The sequence below is a fragment of the Hypanus sabinus genome, chromosome 5 (assembly GCF_030144855.1).
Source record: "Hypanus sabinus isolate sHypSab1 chromosome 5, sHypSab1.hap1, whole genome shotgun sequence".
Lineage (NCBI taxonomy): Eukaryota > Metazoa > Chordata > Chondrichthyes > Myliobatiformes > Dasyatidae > Hypanus > Hypanus sabinus.
The window spans coordinates 143,848,906-143,869,049 of NC_082710.1; the positions used below are offsets into that span (position 1 = coordinate 143,848,906).

Sequence of the window (20,144 nt, forward strand, 5' to 3'; positions counted from 1 at the left end):
TTGCAAAGGTGTAAAGTACAGATTAGTAAGTTGTGGGCATGCTATGTTGGTGACACGTGTAGCTACACCCAGTACATCCTCAGACTGTGTTGGTCATTGACGGAAATGACGCATTTTGCTGTATGTTTTGATGTACATGTAACAAATAAAGCTAATCTTTATCCTTGGAATGTGGGTAGAAACAGCACTCAGAGGAAGCCCACATATTCACTGAATCAGGTTATTTATCACTGACATATGCCATGAAATTTGCAGAAGCAGTATAGTGCAAGACTTAAAAATTGCTAGAAGTGACAAGACAAACAAATAGTGCAAAAATGGGACTAGTGTAGATGGGTTCCAAAGGTTGTATGGTCAATTAACATTCTGGTCATAAAGGGGGCTTTCAGGAAGAGTGATCAAATGACAGGATTTTGTATCAAGACAAAGTAATTTAATAGTAAATCTGCAATGATTAACATTCAAAGAATTAATACACAATTTACAGATCTGGTAAGATGGTAAAGTATCACCAAACTGTAGCTGCTAAAAGTTAAACTACTGCCAAAGATATCAGAATGGTAACAACAAGACCTAGCCATCCTCCAGAGCATTTGATAGCTGCTCATCAGAATAATGGTGCCTTGGATACTATATCTTTCTAGTCCAGTCTCAGGAGAAAAGGGGTTTGGACTACCACCATGCAGAAAATGAAACTGGGTTAAATACGTTGGAACAGCATCAGGAAAATCAAAGAATATAATGAATATAGGAACAGGAGATGAGGGAGCTCATGATGTAGATTCTACAAATGAGGGTCTTCAGTAAGGCATTTATCAAAGTGTCTCATGGTAGGTTTATAGATAGTTGTGTTATATATAAGTGACTTGCATGAAAATGTATGCCTACCTTCTAAGATTTTTCCACCTTGGGAGAAAGATTTTCACTGTCTACCTTTTCTTGCTTCTCATAATTTCAAAGCTTTATCAATTCTCCCTTCAGCCTCCATTGCGCTAGAAGAATCAATCCAAATTTGTACTTGTAGCCAGTATTCTCTAATCCAGGCAGCATCCTGCAAGCCTCTTCTAAACCCATCCATATTCTTTCAGTAATAGGGTGACCAGAACTCCATGCAAAACTCTGCAGCCTAACCAACTGCAAACTTCGCAGATCAATGGAGACCACCAGATTAAGGGTCTGAAAACTGAAAGAAAGTTGCATAAGTTTTAAAAAGAGTTTTGAAAAAACTAATTGAGCTGAAAGTTGATATAGCTGCCAAACCTGTCTTTCACCGTTTTGAAGCAAGTAGCTAGTAATGTAGTGGATCCATGTTTGTCATCTTTCAAAATTCTATAAGTTCTCAAATAGTTCCTACATATTGGATGGCACTATTTAAGGGAAAAAAGGAAGTGAGAGAACATAGAGCTATAGATCAGTTGAATGGGAAAATACACAAATCTATCTGAAGGAAGTGGTGACCGGGAACTCAGAAAATAATGAGACTTAGCAGAGTCAGCATGGGCTTTTGAAAGAGAAATCTTGTTTGACAAATTCGTTTGTGGTTGTAAAAACAGAAAATGATGAAAAAAAAAAGCAGAAGGTCAGAGAACATCGGTGGAAATTGAAACAGAATTAACATTTCAATTTGAAGATCTTTCTGTTAGAGGTTATTAAGAGCAGATTAAATAAGAGAAAATCAGTTTATCTGGAGTACTTGGACTTGGAAAAGGACTTTTTTAAATGCCATGTGAGTTTATTAAACAAAATTGAATGGTAACAGGCTTAATGACTGGATAAATCTCCACCAAATAGCCTGCTCAATCAACCACCTCTTAGTCAACAGCAAAGTGATGGAAGGTGTCTTTGATAATGCCATCAAATGGCACTTATACAAACCTACTCAGTAATATTTACCTAGACTTTGCTTGGACTATTCTGCTCCAGACCTTATTACAGCCTTGGCCCAAGCATTCGCTGAAGTGGTGAATTTCAGGGAGAGGTGAGTGTGACTACCTTGACATCAAAGCAGTACTTAACCAACTGTGGTATCAAGGGAATTTTGTAAAGCTAAAGTCAATCAGTATTAAAAGGAAATCACTCCAATTATTGAAGTCACATCTTGGATGAAGGCAGATGGTGTGGTTGTTGCTCATCATTCTGATTCAGGAGATAATCTGCAGCTGCTGGAAATCCAAAACAACACATACAAAATGCTGGAGGAACTCAGCAAAAGAGGCAGCATCTATAGAAAAGAGTAAACAGTTGACGTTTTTGCCTGAGACTCTTCATCAGGACTCAATGAAAAGTCTTGGTCCAAAGCATTGACTGTTTACTTTTTTCCATAGATGCTGCCTGGCCTACTGATTTCCTCCAGCATTTTTTGTGCTAAATCGCTACAGGAGTCCTCAAGACAGTATTTTCACTATTGATTCAGAAACATGCCTTCCATCTTAAAGGACTGTTGTTGGAATGTTTTCTGACATTGTACACCATTCAATCCAGTTGCAACTTCTCATCATTAACATATAGCAAGATCTACATAACATTCAGATATGGGCTGATAAGTGTAAAGTAACATTTAGACCACAGAAATCCTAGGAAATGCCTGTCTTCATCAAGAGAGAATTTGACGACCTGTCCTTGACATTCAATGGCATTCTTAGGACTGAGTCCCCTCATGTCTGAGCAACCTCGTCTCTTCAACGCTTTCAAGTAGTTCTCAAATGCTTCCATTTTTTATTCCAAGGCTTCAAGACCTCGACATGAGCAAGAAAAAAATAACTGGACCCACTCTCAATAGAGTTTGATCTTGTTCATATCTGTATCATCTTCAAGTTCAGATGTTTTCCCTGTGCCTTGCTGAAGATAATTTATTAGGTTGGATCTACTGGGAGCAACAATGGCAATTAACATCACATGCTGTCATTTGTGTCCAGATTCCACTCAATGCCTCATTCCGGCAAGATATATATCCCATTATTCAAGATATGAACTATACAGAACAGTGTATAGCTTATGCATCTTTTGAATTGATGATCTAGTAATAGGATGGCAAAGTTGTTAAATTACAAAGCAGAGTGATTTCATTGTTAAATATTCAAGGATAAGCATTTATTGAGAATATCTGAATATATTCACCTAGTTTTCTGACCAAAGTTTTTTGATTCATTAACAACATTATGAATGCTTAAACTGGCTGATTATCTGCAGTGGCATTTCAATTACTGCATTTACACAAAAATAAAAATGTACTTGTTTATAAAGTACTTGGAAATACTGAAACACAAGACCAGACATTTATCTTGTCCATATTCCATAATTTACATATTGCTAATGTTGACGTTGCTCAGAGAATGGAAGCTTCCAGTTTTGAAGCTCTTCCTTCGTACACTCCTCAGATAGTTCCGATAGTAGATGACACTGATGACTCTGGCCTGAAAGTGCTTTGAAACTATGTAGTACAGAATCATGTCCAGACAAGTGCTGAGGTTCATCAGGAATGTTGTAAAGGCAGCCCAGGCATTGAAATCACTATGGCTATGATTTAATAGTAAGAAAATGAAGCAGATGTGATACGGAACAAAACAAACAAGCACCTGAACAATCAGTGTTACGATTATTTTAATTGATTTTTCCTTTGTTTTTGGCTTCAGTTTGGAGGTCTTTCCTTTTATGAGACTGTTGATGATAATGCAGTAGCACCCGATCATAATAAAGAGGGGAAGAAGGAAGAACAAAATCACTCGAATGACGTTGAGACTGTTGGCTTCCTTCAAGTGAATAATGTCAAGCATTTTCAAGCAGGTTGTAAAATTAGAAATCCTGTCAGGATCATTCTTGGAAAACATGAATGGAAGAACAGAGATAATTGTCATTACCCAGATCCCAACACAGCTTATTGCAGCTTTGCCAATGTTACGAAGTTCCTTGCTGTGTTTAGGTTGCACTACTGCCATGTAGCGGTCAACACTGATGAAAGCCAAAAGCCACAGGGCGATGCTGGGGTAAAATATGATGAGGGCAGCACTGATGCGGCAGAAGATATCGCCAAAAGGCCAGTAGTCCTTACTGTAGTAAATTAAGTGGAAAGGCAACAGTAATATGAAAATGAGGTCCAGTAGAGCCACATTCGTCATGTATATGTTGACAGATGTGCCTTTCTTAGTGGTGCAGCTGAAGACCCAGATTGCAGTTGCATTTACGAAAAGCCCGATTGTGAAAATAATTGCATAGAAGGTAATTGCACCTATTCTAAACTCAAGAGGCTGGTGTGCAAACAGACTGCTATTTTGTGATTGCATTTTTTAAATGCTTTTTGAGATCTTCATAGACCTGCAACAGAAGTATTTGAACAAAAAATTAGCTTCTCAAAAATATACTTTTTAAGCATTTTTTAAAATTAATTGACTGGCATTGGTTAAGGAACAATTATACATCTATAATTACCCCTGAGATGATCTGCTGGCTAGAACCTCTGATAACTGATGATGGTGCTCCCAGAGATCTTTTGTTTGCTTTTGGGTTTTTCAAGATTTTATACTATAAAATGTAGGAGCAGATTTAGGCTGTTCGGCTCATTGAGTTTGCTCCACAGTTACATCATGACTGATTTATTACCCCTCTCAACCCCATTCTCTTGCCTTTTCCCGGTAACCTTTGACATCCTCACTAATCAAGAACCTATCAACCACCGCTTTGAATATGCCCAATGACTTGGCCTTCACACCTTGTGTGCTAATAAATTCTACAGATTCACCATCCTCTGGCGAAAGAAATTCCACCCCATTTCTGTTCTGAGGAGACATCCTTGTACCCTGATGCTGTGCCCTCTAGTCCTAAAGTCTTCTACTATAGGAAACATCTTCTCCTCATCCGGTGACTGTGGTGGAGGCAGATACAATAGAGTATTTAAAGAGACTCCTGGATAGGTACATGGAGCTTAGAAAAATAGAGGGCTATAGTTAATTTCCTGAAGTAATCACATGTTCAGTACAGCATTGTGGGCCGAAGGGCCCATATTGTGCTGTAGATTTTCTATGTTTCTGTCCATTCCATCTAGTTCTTTCAATATCCAATAACCAGTGACAGTAAAGGTACAATATATTCTAAGTGGGATGGTATGTGACGTGCTGATGGTTGTGTCCCTATGTGCTTTGTGCCCTTGTCCTCCCAGGTCTTGAAGATTGCAGGCTCGTGGGGTGCCAGTGAATAAGCCCCAGTGAGTTGTTGTAAAGCTTTTAGTTGATGGCATGTACTGCAGAGTGGTCTTTTGTTGAGGGAGGGTTGTGAATATTTCAAATAATGGATGGGGTTGTTTTAAGTGTTTTGAGTTGCTTTAGTGTTGTATCTGCAATTATCCAGATAAATAATTGTGGTTTGTAGATGGTGTAAAGGGCTTGGATGTCACAGGGTGTGCCTCAGGCCTGTCCTTCTTGTCATGGTATTTACGTGGTGACTGAATTTAAATTTCGGGTTTTATTGGGTCTTTGTATATTGATTGTGAATTCAACAATGATAATGTCATGAATTAGCAGTTACTTTTGCTATGGAATTGTTCTGTGCCAAAGTTAACTAAAAATCGCTAATCTAATGCCAACACAACCCAAGTACATAAAATTATTTTGATATCCAACTTTAACTATTGCTGTAGGTATAACTATTTTGAACATATTATTGATCTATTTGAGGATGAAAAGTGAAGAATTGTTTAAGAACAATGAAAACATGCAGTGACCCTGAATAAAGTGTCCTGTTTTGGGGAAGGACTGAACTGGACTGGGTTGGCATTACCTAACTTGAGCCTGGATGGTTTATCAGAATGATTATCTAATCTAACCTGAATCTAACAAATGAAGTTGCATCCTGTTGTGCTCGGGTTGGGAAGTCAGGCTTTACATTGACCATAAGGAGGAGGTTAAGCCTCCACTTGTTGGAAATGACTGTAGCCTGGACCTTGTGTTGTCCAAATCCCTTCCTGCTTGTGAGCAAGAATTGCTTCATTATATGAAGGATTGCGAACGGATTTTCGTATTTCTAGCATAGAAACGTGTTATTTAATTCAATTAATCTTTGCTTTATATTCATCAAAAGAATTTTTATTAACATATTGTATTCCTTTATCCCTGGTTTACTAGTAAAGTTTCCCTAAATCATTCACTATATCATTCATCACAGCTGCTCTCTGCACAAGTGAGTCCCACATTCTTATCACTCTTTGAAAAAGTATCGATTTAATTCCCTGATGGATCCATTAGTGGCAATATTGTATTAATCCTTATTTTGAACTTCCAGTCATGTGGGAACAATTTTTCCGTATCTGACGTACAAAGTTCCCTAATGGTTCTTTAATCCTGTCAAGTCACTTGCTTCCAAGGAATAAGACTTCCTGGCAACTTTACATTACCACTTCTCTTGGGTCCTCCACTGTTCTGACATTATATGACATTCTGACATCCAGTACTGGATGAGCAGAAGATACTTCTGAATAATTGCTGAGGTGACCAAAACCATCATCTTTGAACCCCAGAAACAAATTCTACATTGAGTAGCTGACACTATCCCTCTCTGAAACCAAACTAGATGAAATAGAACCTGAATCTTAAATTTACCTCACATTGAACTTGAGACCCTATCTGTGCAGTCTCCAAAACTGGTTATTCCCATCTCTTTTACTTCACTCTTGCCTCAACTCATCTGCTACTTAAGTTCTTACCATGATGTTGACTTATAGACTTCATATTCCAAATCATTTCTCTTCACCTTCCCTTGTTCCTCCATCCATAAACTTCAATTCATCCAAAACTCTGCTGTCCCCGTGCTAACCCTCCTCTGTTGTTGTCCTCTGGTTTCTGGTTAAGGAACATCTTAACTTTCATCCTTGACCCTCCCTTTCAATGTCTGGAAATCTAACCATTTATTATTTTGATTTCTGGAGCATTCTTGATGCTCAGCTGTTCTGGTTCTAGGCTCTGAAATCCCCTTCCCCAAACCCTCCACCTTTCCTCCTCTAAGGCACTTATTAAAATCTACCTCTCACCAGCTTATGGTTAGCTGACAAAGGGTCCCGGCCCGAAACGTCGACAGTGCTTCTCCTATAGATGCTGCCTGGCCTGCTGTGTTCCACCAGCATTTTGTGTGTGTTGTTGTTTGAATTTCCAGCATCTGAAGATTTCCTTGTGTTTATGGTTAGCTGTTCCAGTGTTTCTTTATGTGACTCAAGAAAAGCTCTTCAAATTTTCTTTTGTATATTTGAGGTGCACAAATGAAAGTTGCTATTTAGGGTGACTATTCTAATTAAACTAGAGTTTATAAATTGATGGAACTTTATTCACTGAGGTGTTTCGGAAAGGCAGTGTCCATTATTATGGATCCCCAGCACCCAGGGCATGCCCTTTTCTCACTGTTACCAACAGGTAGGTGGTACAGAAGCCTGAAGGCATACACTCAGTGATTCAGGAACAGCTGCTTCTGCTCTGCCATCCGATTCCTAAATGGACATTGATCCCGTGAGCACTACCTCACTATTTTAATATATATTTCTGTTTTTGCATGAATTTTTAATCTATTCATGATAGGTACACTGTAATTGATTTACTAATTATTTTTATTTATTTATTTTCTTCTATATTATGTATTGCACAAATTTCACAACACATGCTGGTGGTGATAAACCTGATTCAGATTTTGGAAATACAATATATTGAAGTGTCCTTGTGAGCTTTACAGAAGTGTTAACAAAAAAACTTGATACTAAGCCATAGAATTTCAGGATGAATGACCAAAGAGTTGGTTTCATGATGTCCTTAAAAGGGGAGTGAGTTGAGAGATGGAGAGGGCAGAAACTTTAAAGCTATATATATTTCTGTTTGTGCAAAACCCAAGTACAGATAATTTTTTTTAAATGTAGGTTGAGGAAGAAACACTGGTTACTGGATAGAAGGGTGTACTTCGTATGTCTTTGAATGATACTGTGGGCCAATTAATGTCCACCTGAGAGAACAAATGGTTTGATTTAACAACTTATTTGCAAGATCGTTTTGGGCAGTACAGTCTTCTGGATTGCGTAGCTAGATTATTGTTCTTAAAACTCTGGACTAGTGTTAGAATGCAGAGCAATTTCAGAGATGAGAGCAGTATCACAGTTTTCAATTAACCTCAGTTTTAATGTGGAACTCTGAATGGCGTTTGCCTGCAGAAGATTTTCAGAATCAAGAGCACTATTGCAGATTTTATTACTTCAGTTTTAATGTGGAAGATCTACTGACACTGTGCATTCAACTGGAGTGTTAAAGGTTGGGATAGTCTTAATCTTGAAACAAACAGGGTGTTTCTAAACACTCCATTTGTTGCCTGCAACAACAAAGTTCATGACCATACTGTAGAAAAGTCTCCAGCAAAAAGTCAGCCAATTTTCCACTGAATTTAGGATTTCTCCAACAAAATGAGAGATTGGTACTGAGATCAAATTATGTACAAAAAAAGCCAGTCACTTACAGGAAAGTGGAATCGATAGGGTAATTATTTCACCTTCTCCATTCACGGTTGGGGCTTGCAGTTTCACTGCATGTGGTTCTTTGGACAGGCAAGATCTGTGCTGTGAACAGGGACATAGATATTTCAGCTTGACTTTAAAGTTCTGCATGGGATATTAACTGTCCCACTTAAATGCGAAAGAAGCATAAGTTTGTTTTCATTTTAGCCTTCAAATTATGTATCAGCAAAATTTAATGGCAAGTGAATTGTTTGTAAAGTTCTCCAATAAGAAATCAACACTGTTATTTGAAATAACAGAAATAATCTCTGTGTGGTTCACTATCAAGTTTGCTATTGTAAGCTTGACCTTTTTACCAGGAGTTAACTTTTGACTCTAGATTGACATAAGTAAATAGAAGAAGGCAAAAGTGTATAGATGTAATCATAAATTTGCCTGTGGTTAACTGGATAGGAGGATGTGGCTTTATGTAAACAAAATTTCATGATTATATGAATTATCAAATAATTAAATTTGGTTAATTAGTTTGTTACCAAGGTACAATGAAAGGCATGCCTTGCATTCAGGCCATACAGATGATGTCCATAAAAGGGGAATGGGTTATAAGATGGAGAGGGCAGGAATTTGAAAGCTATATATTTCTGGTTGCACATGGTGCTAGTACAAAGTATAAATAAAAACAGAATGCAGAATACACTGTTATAGTGACAGAGAAAGTGTAGTGCAAGGCCATAGCGAGGTAGATTGTGAGGTTAAGAGTCCATCTAATCATACTAGAGGACCATTTAATGGTCTTACAACAATAGGATAGAAGCGGTCATTGCAATCACAAGTGAACAAGATTGACTTAAGGTAGATATTTCTATTCTTTGTAACTTTTCTTACAAAGTCACTGTTTTGTAGTTTTCTTCCATAGTAATGTTGTTAGCTTGGCTAGATGGAAGTCAAAAGCTGTGTGGTGACTACCCAGGCATCAGCCTCCCATGTTAAACAAAGTCATGCCCAGGCATTCGCAATTAAGTGAATAACCCCTTCGGAGATCATCATGTTTGACTCAAATGATTACACTACCACTATATAGAAATGAAGAGTTGCAACACATATGCCTTTTAGTATTTTTGTACTGTTATTGTGTGTTGTAATTCTGCAAACATTTCACAGAAAGCATTACATTTAATCTGAGTAATATGTTATTTGTCATTGATGTACAATCATAATCAAATTCTTATGCCTTGTATTTGAAGTCACTAAAGTAATCATTAAGATGAAAGTTGAGAACAGAGACCAGATTATATATTTAAGTTATTGTGAGGTAATATTTTACAAATTAATTTATCTAGAAAGAAAGAATAAATATTTGCAACTCTATTATTTCTTTCAGGGCTAAATTTCAATGTTTTTTTTAACAATTTTAACTGTTGTAATGGAGGAAACCTGGCAGCTAATTTGAACACAATTAGCTCCCCAAAACAGCACTCAGTCTCCCCTCACCATCTCTCACTTCAGAATGATGCCTTGGAATCTTTGGTGCCCATGTAAGGGCAGATGAATTTGTTTTAATCATTTTATCTCGGAGATGGCATTTTCAGCTGTACAGCAGTCCCTCTGTGCTGTGTTGGACTATTTATCTTGATTGCTGTGTTTGGAGACATGAGATTTCAGATGCTGGAATCTAGAACAAAAGTTGAAATGCTGGAGGAACTCAATAAGTCAAGCAGCATCTGTGGAGGAAAGTGGGGAGTCAATGCTTTGGGTCAAGGCTATATCTGGAATCCCTCCCCAAGTTCCTCCAGCATTTTGTTTTTTATCGTGTTTGGAGTTGAACTTGAAACCAAAATTTTTAAACTCAGAGATGAGAATGAGAGTTAAAGTATTCTAAACTTGTAAGTTAGATTTAAGTCAGACCAATGATAACATTGTAACTCAAGGTTGAGGTCCTTGTTATAAGAATCTTGAAAACTTCACAACTCTAAAGATCCGTTGTGAATGCATTTGTTGAAATAGAAATTAAATCCTGACTTTTCTACATACCATTTTCTTTTTTCCAAGATCTTTAGATTAAACTTAAGCAAACGATTAAACACAAAAACACAGTATTTTCAGTATTTTCTTACCTTAAGTAGCCAGCGGAATGTAAAGGTCAGATTGAACGAGCAATTAAATGTAAAGGAAATATGTGTTCCTCTTTAGCTCATGTCTGTTTGAACAGAGTTCTGAAAAAGCAGTCTGCTGTTTGCATATCTGTAGGGGCGGAAGTGATGGTTTATACTGGTACTGCTGAGAACCGTGCACCAACTTTCGAGATTGATTGCAGCGACCCTGCCTTCCTCATTTTCATACTTTTGAAAGCCTTTCACTTAAATCATTTCTAATTTTTGTATCGTATGCCTATGGTATCAAAGTGCCAGATTGAGAGATAAGCTTGGCTCCAGATACTTTGGGTGATAATAGCCAACCCTGAATCAATCAATGAAACATGACTCTCAGGTATTCATCTACCTTGTGATTGAGAAATTAAGAAAATACAGTTATTGAAATTTCCCACTGTGCTAAGTGATGGAAAGTTAAGATCAACTATTTAAAGTGGTAAAGTTTTAATTACAGGCACACTGTCACACAATTGTTTATAAGTGGTTTAAAACCACACATTGTCAACAGGAAATGTGCATTATAGGAACTTATCACATTTAAATTTCCAGACACAAATAGATGTTAACTGTAAAGTACTTATATTTTCTGTGCCGCAAATTACAAAAGGTTAGTTCAATTTAGTATACACTCTAGCCTTAGTTTTGCTCTGGACAAACTATTTAATACAGCTTTGTTTAATTTTGACGGTTGAAATTAGGTGTTAGCTGTAGGATTCATATTCACAGGCAGAGTAGTCTTTCTGAAACTTCACAGTATTTGGATTCTAAATTATGCTAAGTGTCACTCATAATCTCAAGACCTGAATACAAAGATAAAGGCTGACACACCCAGAATGTTTCTGAGGAGTGATGCACTATGGGAAGAGCTGACTGCTATTCAAAGGCATGTAAAATATCCTGTGCAACATGCTGGAGGAACTAAGCAGGTCGGGCAGCATCTGTGGAAACGAGCAGTCAACGTTTCAGGCCGAGACCCTTCGTCAGGACCGAAACGTTGACTGCTTGTTTCCACGGATGCTGCTCGACCTGCTGAGTTCCTCCAGCATGTTGTACGTGTTGCTTTGACCACAGCATCTGCAGTGTACTTGGTGTTTATGTAAAATATCCTATTGCACCTTTTCACAAAAGAGCAAAGATAGTTTATTCTCACGCTTTAGCCAATATTTATTCTTCACCAAACATTATAGAAACCAGATGATCTGGCTATTGACATAGTTGTTTGTGGATGTGCTTTCAGATGTCTGGAAGTAGTCAAAAGGCATTTCCAAATGCAGTAAATTTGGCTTCCATTTCTTGGGCATTTGTATTTGTCGTCTTCTTTTTCTTCTTAACCCTATACCTCTTTTACCTCACATGAGGCTGTTTACCAAGTTAAGAGCCCATGGTATTATAGGAAAGTTACTAACATGGTTAGAGCATTGGCTGATAGGTACGTCGTAGCGAGTGGGTATAAATGAATCTTCGTCTGGTTGGCTGCCAGTGACTAGTGGTCCGCAGGGGTCGGTGTTAGGGCCACTTCTTTCCATGCTGTGTATAAATCACTTAGATTATGGATTAGATGGCTTTGTTGCCAAGTTTGCAGATAATACGAAGATTGGTGGAGGGGTGGGTAGTGTTGAGGATGCAAAAGGACTTAAAGAGATTAGGAGAATGGGCAAAAAAGTGGCAAATTAAATACAATGTTGGAAAATGCATGGTCATGCTCTTTGGTAGTAGAAATAAATGTACAGACTTTTATAAATGGGGAGAAAATCCAGGAATCTGAGATGCAGAGGGACCTGGGAGACCTTGTACACAACACCCTGAAGGTTAACTTGCAGGTTGAGTCGGTGGTGAGGAAGGCAAATGCCATGTTAGCATTCATTTCAAGAGGTCTAGAGTACGAGGGCAAGGATGTGATTCTGAGGCTTTGTAAGGCACTGGTGAGGCCTCACCTTGAATATTTTGAACAGTTTTGGGCCCCTCTTTTTAGAAAAGATATGCTGGCATTGGAGAGAGTCCAGAGGAGGTTCATATGGATGATTCCAGAAATGAAAGTGTTATCATACGAGGAACATTTGATGGCTCTGGATCTGTACTCACTGGAATTCAGAAGGATGAAGGGGGATCTCATTGAAACCTTTTGAGTGTTGAAAGACCTAGACAGAGTAGATGTGGAAAGGATGTTTCCCATGGTGGGAGACTCTAGAACAAGAGGGCACAGCATCAGGATAGAGGGACACCCTTTCAAAACAGAGATGCAGAGAAATTTCTTTAGCCAAAGGGTGGTGAATTTGTGGAATTTGTTGTTACATGCAGCTGTGGATGTCAGGTCGTTAGGTGTATTTAAAGTAGAGATTGATAGGTTTTTGATTGGACATGGCATCAAAGGTTATGAGGAGAAGGCTGGGAGCTGGGGTTCAGGAGGAGAAAAAAAGGATCAGCCATGATTGAATGGTAGACTCGATGGGCTAGATGGCCTAATTCTGCTCCTATGTCTTATAGTCTCTACTGGGGCATGGGTCACCAACAGCATCTCTGGTTGATCGAAGGTGGTTGAGTTCTGTGGCTTCAGCTTACACCACACACCATATGTCTTATAGGCAAAGTTCCTTCTCCTCCCAGAGAGGAGGTATTTGGAGCTTCTGTTAAAGCTTTTGTAGCTCTGTTTTTTTTTTAACAGTATGGGGCTTCTGGTTCTATGCCCAACCCTCTTCCTTTTGCAGGTGTGCTTGGGACCATCCATGGTGGAGTTATTTGTAATGTCTGTTATCATAAAGTGGTAAGCAAAAGTTTGGGCACCCCGGTCAAAATTTCTGTTACTGTGAATAGTTAAGTGAGTAGAAAATGAATTGATCTCCAAAAGTCTTCAAGTTAAAGATGAAACATTCTTTTCAACATTTTAAGCAAGATTAGTGTATCATTTTTGTTTTGTACAATTTTAGAGTGGGGAAAAAAGGAAAGGAGCACTATGCAAAAGTTTGGGCACCCCAAGAGATTTGAGCTCTCAGGTAACTTTTACCAAGGTCACAGACCTTAATTAGCTTGTTAGGGCTATGGCTTGTTCACAGTCATCATTAGGAAAAGCCCGGTGAAGCAAATTTCAAAGCTTTATAAATATCTTGATTCCTCAAACCTTGTCCCAACAATCAGCAACCATGGGCTCCTCTAAGCAGCTGCCTAGCACTCTGAAAATTAAAATAAATGATGCCCACAAAGCAGGAGAAGGCTATAAGAAGATGGCAAAGCATTTTCAGGTAACCATTTCCTCAGTTTGTAATATAATTAAGAAATGGCAGTTAACAGGAACGGTGGAGGTCAAGTTGAGGTCTGGAAGACTAAGAAAACTTTCCCAGAGAACTGCTCGTAGGATTGCTAGAAAGGCAAATCAATACCTCTGTTTGACTGCAAAAGACCTTCAGGAAGATTTAACAGACTCTGGAGTGGTGGTGCACTGTTCTACTGTGCAGCAACACCTGTACAAATATGACCTTCATGGAAGAGTCATCAGAAGAAAACTTTTCCTGTGTCCTCACCACAAAATTCAGTGTCGGAAGTTTGCAAAGGAACATCTAAACAAGCCTGATGCATTTAGGAAACAAGTCCTGTGATGAAATTAAAATAGAACTTTTTGTCTGTAATGAGCAAAGGTATGTTTGAAGAAAAAAAGGTGCAAAATTTCATGAAAAGAACACCTCTCTAACTCTTAAGCATGGGGGTGGATCGATCATGCTTTGGGCTTGTGTTGCAGCCAGTGGCATGGGGAGCATTTCACTAGTAGAGGGAAGAATGAATTCAATTAAATACCAGCAAATTCTGGAAGCAAACATCACACCGTCTGTAAAAAAGCTAAAGGTGAAAAGAGGATGGCTTCTACAACAGGATAATGATACTAAAAATAGCTCAAAATCCACAATGGACTACCACAAGAAGCGCAAACTGAAGGTTTTGCCATGGCCCTCATGGTCCCCTAACCTAAACATCGTCAAAAATCTGTGGTAGACCTCAAAAGAGCAATGCATGCAAGATGGCCCAAGAATCTTACAGAACCAGAAACCTTTTCCAAAAAAAGAATGGGCGAAAATCTCCCAGACAAGAATTGAAACATTTTTAGCTTGCTACAGAACGTGTTTACAAGCAGTGATACTTGCCATAGGGGGTGTTTCTAAGTACTGACCATGCAGATGCCTAAACTTTTGCTTTCGGCCCTTTTGATTTTTTGTTATTTTGAAACTGTAAAAGATGGAAATAAAAAAGTAATCTTGCTTAAAATATTGAAGAAATGTGTCCTCTTTAACTTTATGCCTTTTGGAAATCAAAAGGATGGATAATTCATTCAGCTTAGGAATTCAGTGTAGGAATTGTTGTAATTACAATGACAGTAAATTCCTACTGTGTGGTGGATCAATAAGATCTAAATTTATGTTATTATTTTTCACTCTGGGCTTATGGGAGTCATTGGCATAACTTGCCCTCCCCCCAGGGGCTCGAGTGTGTTGGGGATAATGATAACTGTATTTTAATTTGAAACTGTAAATAATGTGTTTTATGAAGTCCTGCATATTGTACAGTAGTATATTGCTATGACAATGTAATTATTTGAATACACTTTTGTATTTATAGAAGCTGGTATTTGTTGCTGATTCATACTTGTGATATTGTTGTGATGCTATCCCCATTTACAGAATGCTTATCCTTGTTTATGCTTGTCCAATCTCAATCCAAGAACGACCCCTCATGTACCCTGTAGCATATAGCCCCAGCAGGATATGTTAAAACTTGTCCCAATTCGTAGCAGTGCTTCTCTGTGAAAGTTATTTCAACCTTGTGCTCAGCAGTCGTCTGTTCTGTTACCTGATGTCGAAACAACACGTGTTATGTACGCTAAGATAATTGTGTTGTCTTTTAACTTGGAGTATTTCTGGTATGCACTGGAGGAGACAACATTCTGATCATTTTTTTTATTCAATCTGTACTGTTGGTAACATTGGCCTGATTCTTACAGGATGCCTACTTAAAATTAGCAATTTTTGAAAGAAGGCCTCCCTGACAGTGTAATAGTTTCTTCCTACTGCCCTCTATAAAGTCTACCTCAGTTCGTGTTACACCATAATAGTTTCTCTGTACTGTACCAGTTTATTCTGCACTCTGTTATTGTTTTACCTGGTACTACCTCTGTGTACGGTGTAACAAATAGATCCATATGGACAGCATGCAAGACAAGTTTTTTTTACTGCACTTCAGTGCATGTGACAATAATAAATCAACTTCGTAGTGCAGTACTTCTTCCGTACTGAACAGCAGTGAATAGTTGTACCGCTATTATTAGATGATATTAAACCACTGAGTCAAAGACAAGTGTGTTTCCTGCAGAATCAAGGACAAGAGCAGTCTCTTGTTTCCCCCCAAGTTCTCACTTGTACTTATAATGTGGATGTGGTAAAAGCGCAAGATGTAAAGTTGACCTCCCTTAAATGAATTGTCTGGTCTGTTTTTTTTTTCATTTGAGGTTAATAAGATGTAATCTTGACAAATTAACTTATGACAAATGGTTGAAAGGGAAAAAAAAAACCTTGGATTTTAAGCCGTATGTATTTTCTTGTGCAGCCTGAGGCGTTTTTATTCATTTTTTTTAAAAAAATGTAGTCATTAGCTACAAGCCAATGTTAGTTGCTCATTCTAATAGCGCTTGAGAAAGTGGGAACCATGAGTCCATCTGCTGAAAATACTTCCACAATGCTGTTCCAGGGTTTAGACCAGGCTGTTACGAAGGATTTGTGATATAGTTCCAAATTCAGGTGATGTGTGATTTGTTGGGTAAACTACAGGTGGCAGTGTTCACCTGCACCTGCTGCCTTCGTGATAATGGTCACGTGTCTGGGAGATGCTGTCAGAGTAGCCTAGACAAGGGACTGCAGTGTATTTTGTAGGCAGTATTATAACCACAAAGTAGAGGGAATGATTGTTTCTGATGCTAAATAAGCAGCTTTGTTCTGAAAGCTGCAGGGTTTCTTGAGCTATCGTCATTCAGGATTTCATCCCCCCCACCGCCCCTCCAATTCTGATTTTTATCTAGTCAATGGTGGAAAAGGAGTGTTGAGGTTGAAATACTTGCCTCAGGATACACAGCTCTGACCTGCTTTTAAAAGCACAGTAGTTTTGTTGGTGATTCAATTGAGTTTCTGGTCAATATTGCCCTCCAGAACATTGATATGGAGGACTTGTTGATCAAAGGTTCAAAGAATTTCAGAGTTTGATGATCAGATGACCCTTGTTAGAGATGATAATTTCTTGGCAGTTTTTGTGACGAGAATGTGCCTTGCCACTTTTTTGTTAATGCATGTCTCTTGATGAGGTATTCCTGCATGCAAGCACTAGGGTTGGTTGGAATTGGTTTACATGTACTGAGATACAGTGAAAAGTTTCTCTTGCATATGTTCATACAGATCAGTTCATCTGTGCAATGAGGTAGAAAGGTTAAAGTATAACAGAATGCAGGACAAAGTATTATTGTTACATAATAAGTATAGTGAAGATAAACAATACAAACAAGCTGGAGGAACTCAGCAGGTTGGGCAGCATCCGTTGAAACGAGCAGTCAACATTTCGGGTTGAGACCTTCATCAGGACTGAAGAAGGAGGGGGCAGGGGCCCTATAAAGAAGGTGCAAGGTGAAAAACCAATCAGAGGAAAGATCAAGGGGAAGCAGGGAGAGAATAGGCAGGAAAGGTGAAGAACAAATGTAAGGGGAAAGCACTATGGGTAGTAGAAGAAGGCAGAATCATGAGAGAGGTGATAGGCAGCTGGAGGAGGAGGCAGAGTGAAAGTGGGACAGGGGAAGAGAGAGGGAGGGAATTACTGGAAGTTGGAGAAGTCGATGTTCATACCAAGGGGCTGGAGACTACCCAGACGGTATATGAGGTGTTGCTCCTCAAACCTGAGTTTGACCTCATCATGGCAGTAGAGGAGGCCATGTATAGACATACCCGAATGGGAATGTGAAGCAGAGTTGAAGTGGGTGGCAACCGGGAGATCCTGTCTGTTGTGGCGGACGGAGCGGAGGTGTTCAACAAGGCGGTTCCCCAATCTGTGTCGGGTCTCGCCGATGTGGAGGAGGCCGCACCGGGAGCACTGGATGCAATAGTTGACCCCAACAGACTCACAAGTGAAGTGTTGCCTCAGCTGGAAGGACTGTTTGGGACTCTGAATGATGGTAAGAGGGGAGGTGTAGGGACAGGTGTAGCACTTACACTTGCCGGGGTAAGTACCAGGTGGGAGATCTGTGGGGAGGGACGTGTGGACCAGGCAGTCGCGGAGGGAATGATCCCTGCGAAAAGTGGAGAGAGGTAGAGAGGGAAAGATGTGCTTAGTGGTGGGGTCCTGTTGAAGGTGGCAGAAGTTGCGGAGGATAATATGCTGGATCTGGAGGCTGGTGGGGTGGTAGGTGAGGACAAGGGGAACACGGTCCCTGTTGTGGTGACGGGAGGATGTGGTGAGGGCCAAAGTGTGGGAAATGGAGGAGATGCAGGTGAGGGAAACCATGATTCTTAAAGAAAGAGGACACTTGAGATGTTTTGGAATGTAAAGCCTCATCCTGGGATCAGATGTGACAGAGACAGAGAAACTGGGAATAGGGAATAGCATTTTTACATTTGGCAGGGTAGGAAGAGGTATAGTTGAGGTTATGAGAGTCAGTGGGTTTATAGAAGATGTCAGTGGACAGTCTGTTTCCAGAGACTGATAGGTCGAGAAAGGGGAGAGAAGTGTCCAAGATGGACCAAGTGAATTTGAGGGCTGGGTGAAAGTTAGAGGCAAAATCGATGAAATGGACAAGCTCAGCATGGGTGACATAGCTTGTGAGGTCAAGAGAGCATTTATTGTGCTAGGGAACCATGTAAGTAAGATAGAAGTGGCCCTTGAGCCTGGTGGTGCATGCTTTTCAGGCTTTTCCAGATAGAAGAGGGGGAGAAAAGAAAATGCTGGTGGTGAATGGGGTCTTTGATTATGTTGACTAATATAGTTCTGAAGGCAGAGCTATGACATAGGGTGTCTTTATTACCCAGATGATGAGTTTAGTTCCAGGGAGGTGGCATCTACTGTAGACCTGTTTCAGCAGTAGGTGAATTGCAGTGGGCCGAGGATATCTGGAAGGCTGGAGTTGACATGTGCCATAACCATCCTCGTGAAGCACTTCATTTAGATGTCAGCGTCACTGAGCTGCTTCATTTGCTGATGAGTGGATAATTATGAAATAACTGCAATTTAAGATTTTTTGTGTTATATATCAGCTAATTAATGCACATGAATTAATCATCTCAAGATATTCTGGAAGTGGAGTTTGTATTAACAAATTTTGATGCAAAGTTATCAGATTTAGCTTTAAGGCCAACTTTGCTGGTTGGATGATCAATCGCAAACTTGCTGAAGTTTTGCCAAGTTAACTCTATTGCCTACTATCTGGCTGTAACTAAATAGATTGGCCATCTTGAGATTCTATTTGACCTTGAGCTGACCTCTGTTAATCCACATTCTCTCAACCTTTTCTCTCCCATCATCCAAGGCTGTTCTTAAAACCTGCCACCAGTCAATTTTCTGAACATTTGTGGTATCCCTTACTTTAGTGGTTTGGTGATAAATTTATAAATTGTCTTTTTATCACATAAATATGGCATTTTGTTCATTGGCATGCTGAACAGTACAATATAGGGAAATGGAAATGAGGTTGGCAGCAAAAGGTAAATGTGGATTTTGTGGTGGCAGGAAATGTTCTTGAAAATTCATTGTGGGAGAGAGGTTTTGGTTTTAAGTCAATTAACCATTAGATTATGCCTAGTTTCCAAAGGATAAAACACTTAATAGCTTTCAATTAAAGTCAAAATTCAAAGGAAGTGCCTATTTTAAATATACTGAATTAAACTAAGATACATAAGAATAGTGTAAGGCTAACCTGGTGAATAAATAATTATTTATCAAGGCATTGAAAGTTATTTATAAAACCGTAAGACGTAGAAGCGTATTTAGGCCACTTGGCTTATCGAGTCTGCTTTGTCATTCCATCATGTCTGATTTATTACCCCCCTCAACCCCATTCTCCTGCCTTCTCCCTATAACCTTTGCTGCCCTGACTAATCAAGAACCTATCAACCTTCACTTTAAATGTACCCAATGATTTTGGCCTTCATAGCTGTCTGTGTGAATGAGTTCTGCAGATGCACTATCCTTGAGCTAAAGAAATTTCTCTTCTACTCTGTTCTAAATGGAAATCTTTCCATTCTGAGACTGTGCCCTTTGGTCCTGTATTCCTATATACCCACTATAGGAAACATCCTCTCTTTATCCATGCCTTTCAGTATTCGATAGGTTTCAATGAGATTCCCCCTCATTCTTCTAAATGAGTACAGGCCTATAGCCATCAATTGTTCCTCATTCTTTAACCCTTTCATTCCTGGAATCATTATCATGAACCTCCTCTGGACTCTATCCAATGCCAGCACATCTTTTCTAAGATGAGGGGCCCAAAACTGTTCACAATAGTCAAGGTGAGG

The 20,144-nt window shown here is 39.2% G+C and overlaps 2 protein-coding genes across 4 annotated transcripts in view; one reads left to right on the top strand and one right to left on the bottom strand.

Moving 5' to 3' along the window:
- ubac2 (UBA domain containing 2) overlaps positions 1 to 20,144 on the top strand; it is a 189,419-nt gene that overhangs the window by 16,972 nt on the left and 152,303 nt on the right. The window lies entirely within an intron of this gene.
- Positions 1,909 to 10,706, bottom strand: gpr18 (G protein-coupled receptor 18). 3 transcript variants are annotated; one of them, XM_059969166.1, is made up of 3 exons: positions 10,585 to 10,706; positions 8,473 to 8,572; positions 1,909 to 4,311 (listed from the first exon to the last, which is right to left on the bottom strand). In XM_059969166.1, exon 3 carries the CDS (start codon positions 4,278 to 4,280, stop codon positions 3,300 to 3,302), a length of 981 nt encoding a protein of 326 aa, XP_059825149.1. In that variant the 5' UTR covers positions 4,281 to 4,311; positions 8,473 to 8,572; positions 10,585 to 10,706; the 3' UTR covers positions 1,909 to 3,299. The 3 variants fall into 3 exon arrangements, with proteins under 3 accessions (XP_059825149.1, XP_059825151.1, XP_059825150.1); XM_059969168.1 differs by lacking the exon at positions 10,585 to 10,706 and adding an exon at positions 9,962 to 10,063; XM_059969167.1 differs by lacking the exon at positions 8,473 to 8,572 and having other exon boundaries at positions 10,585 to 10,670.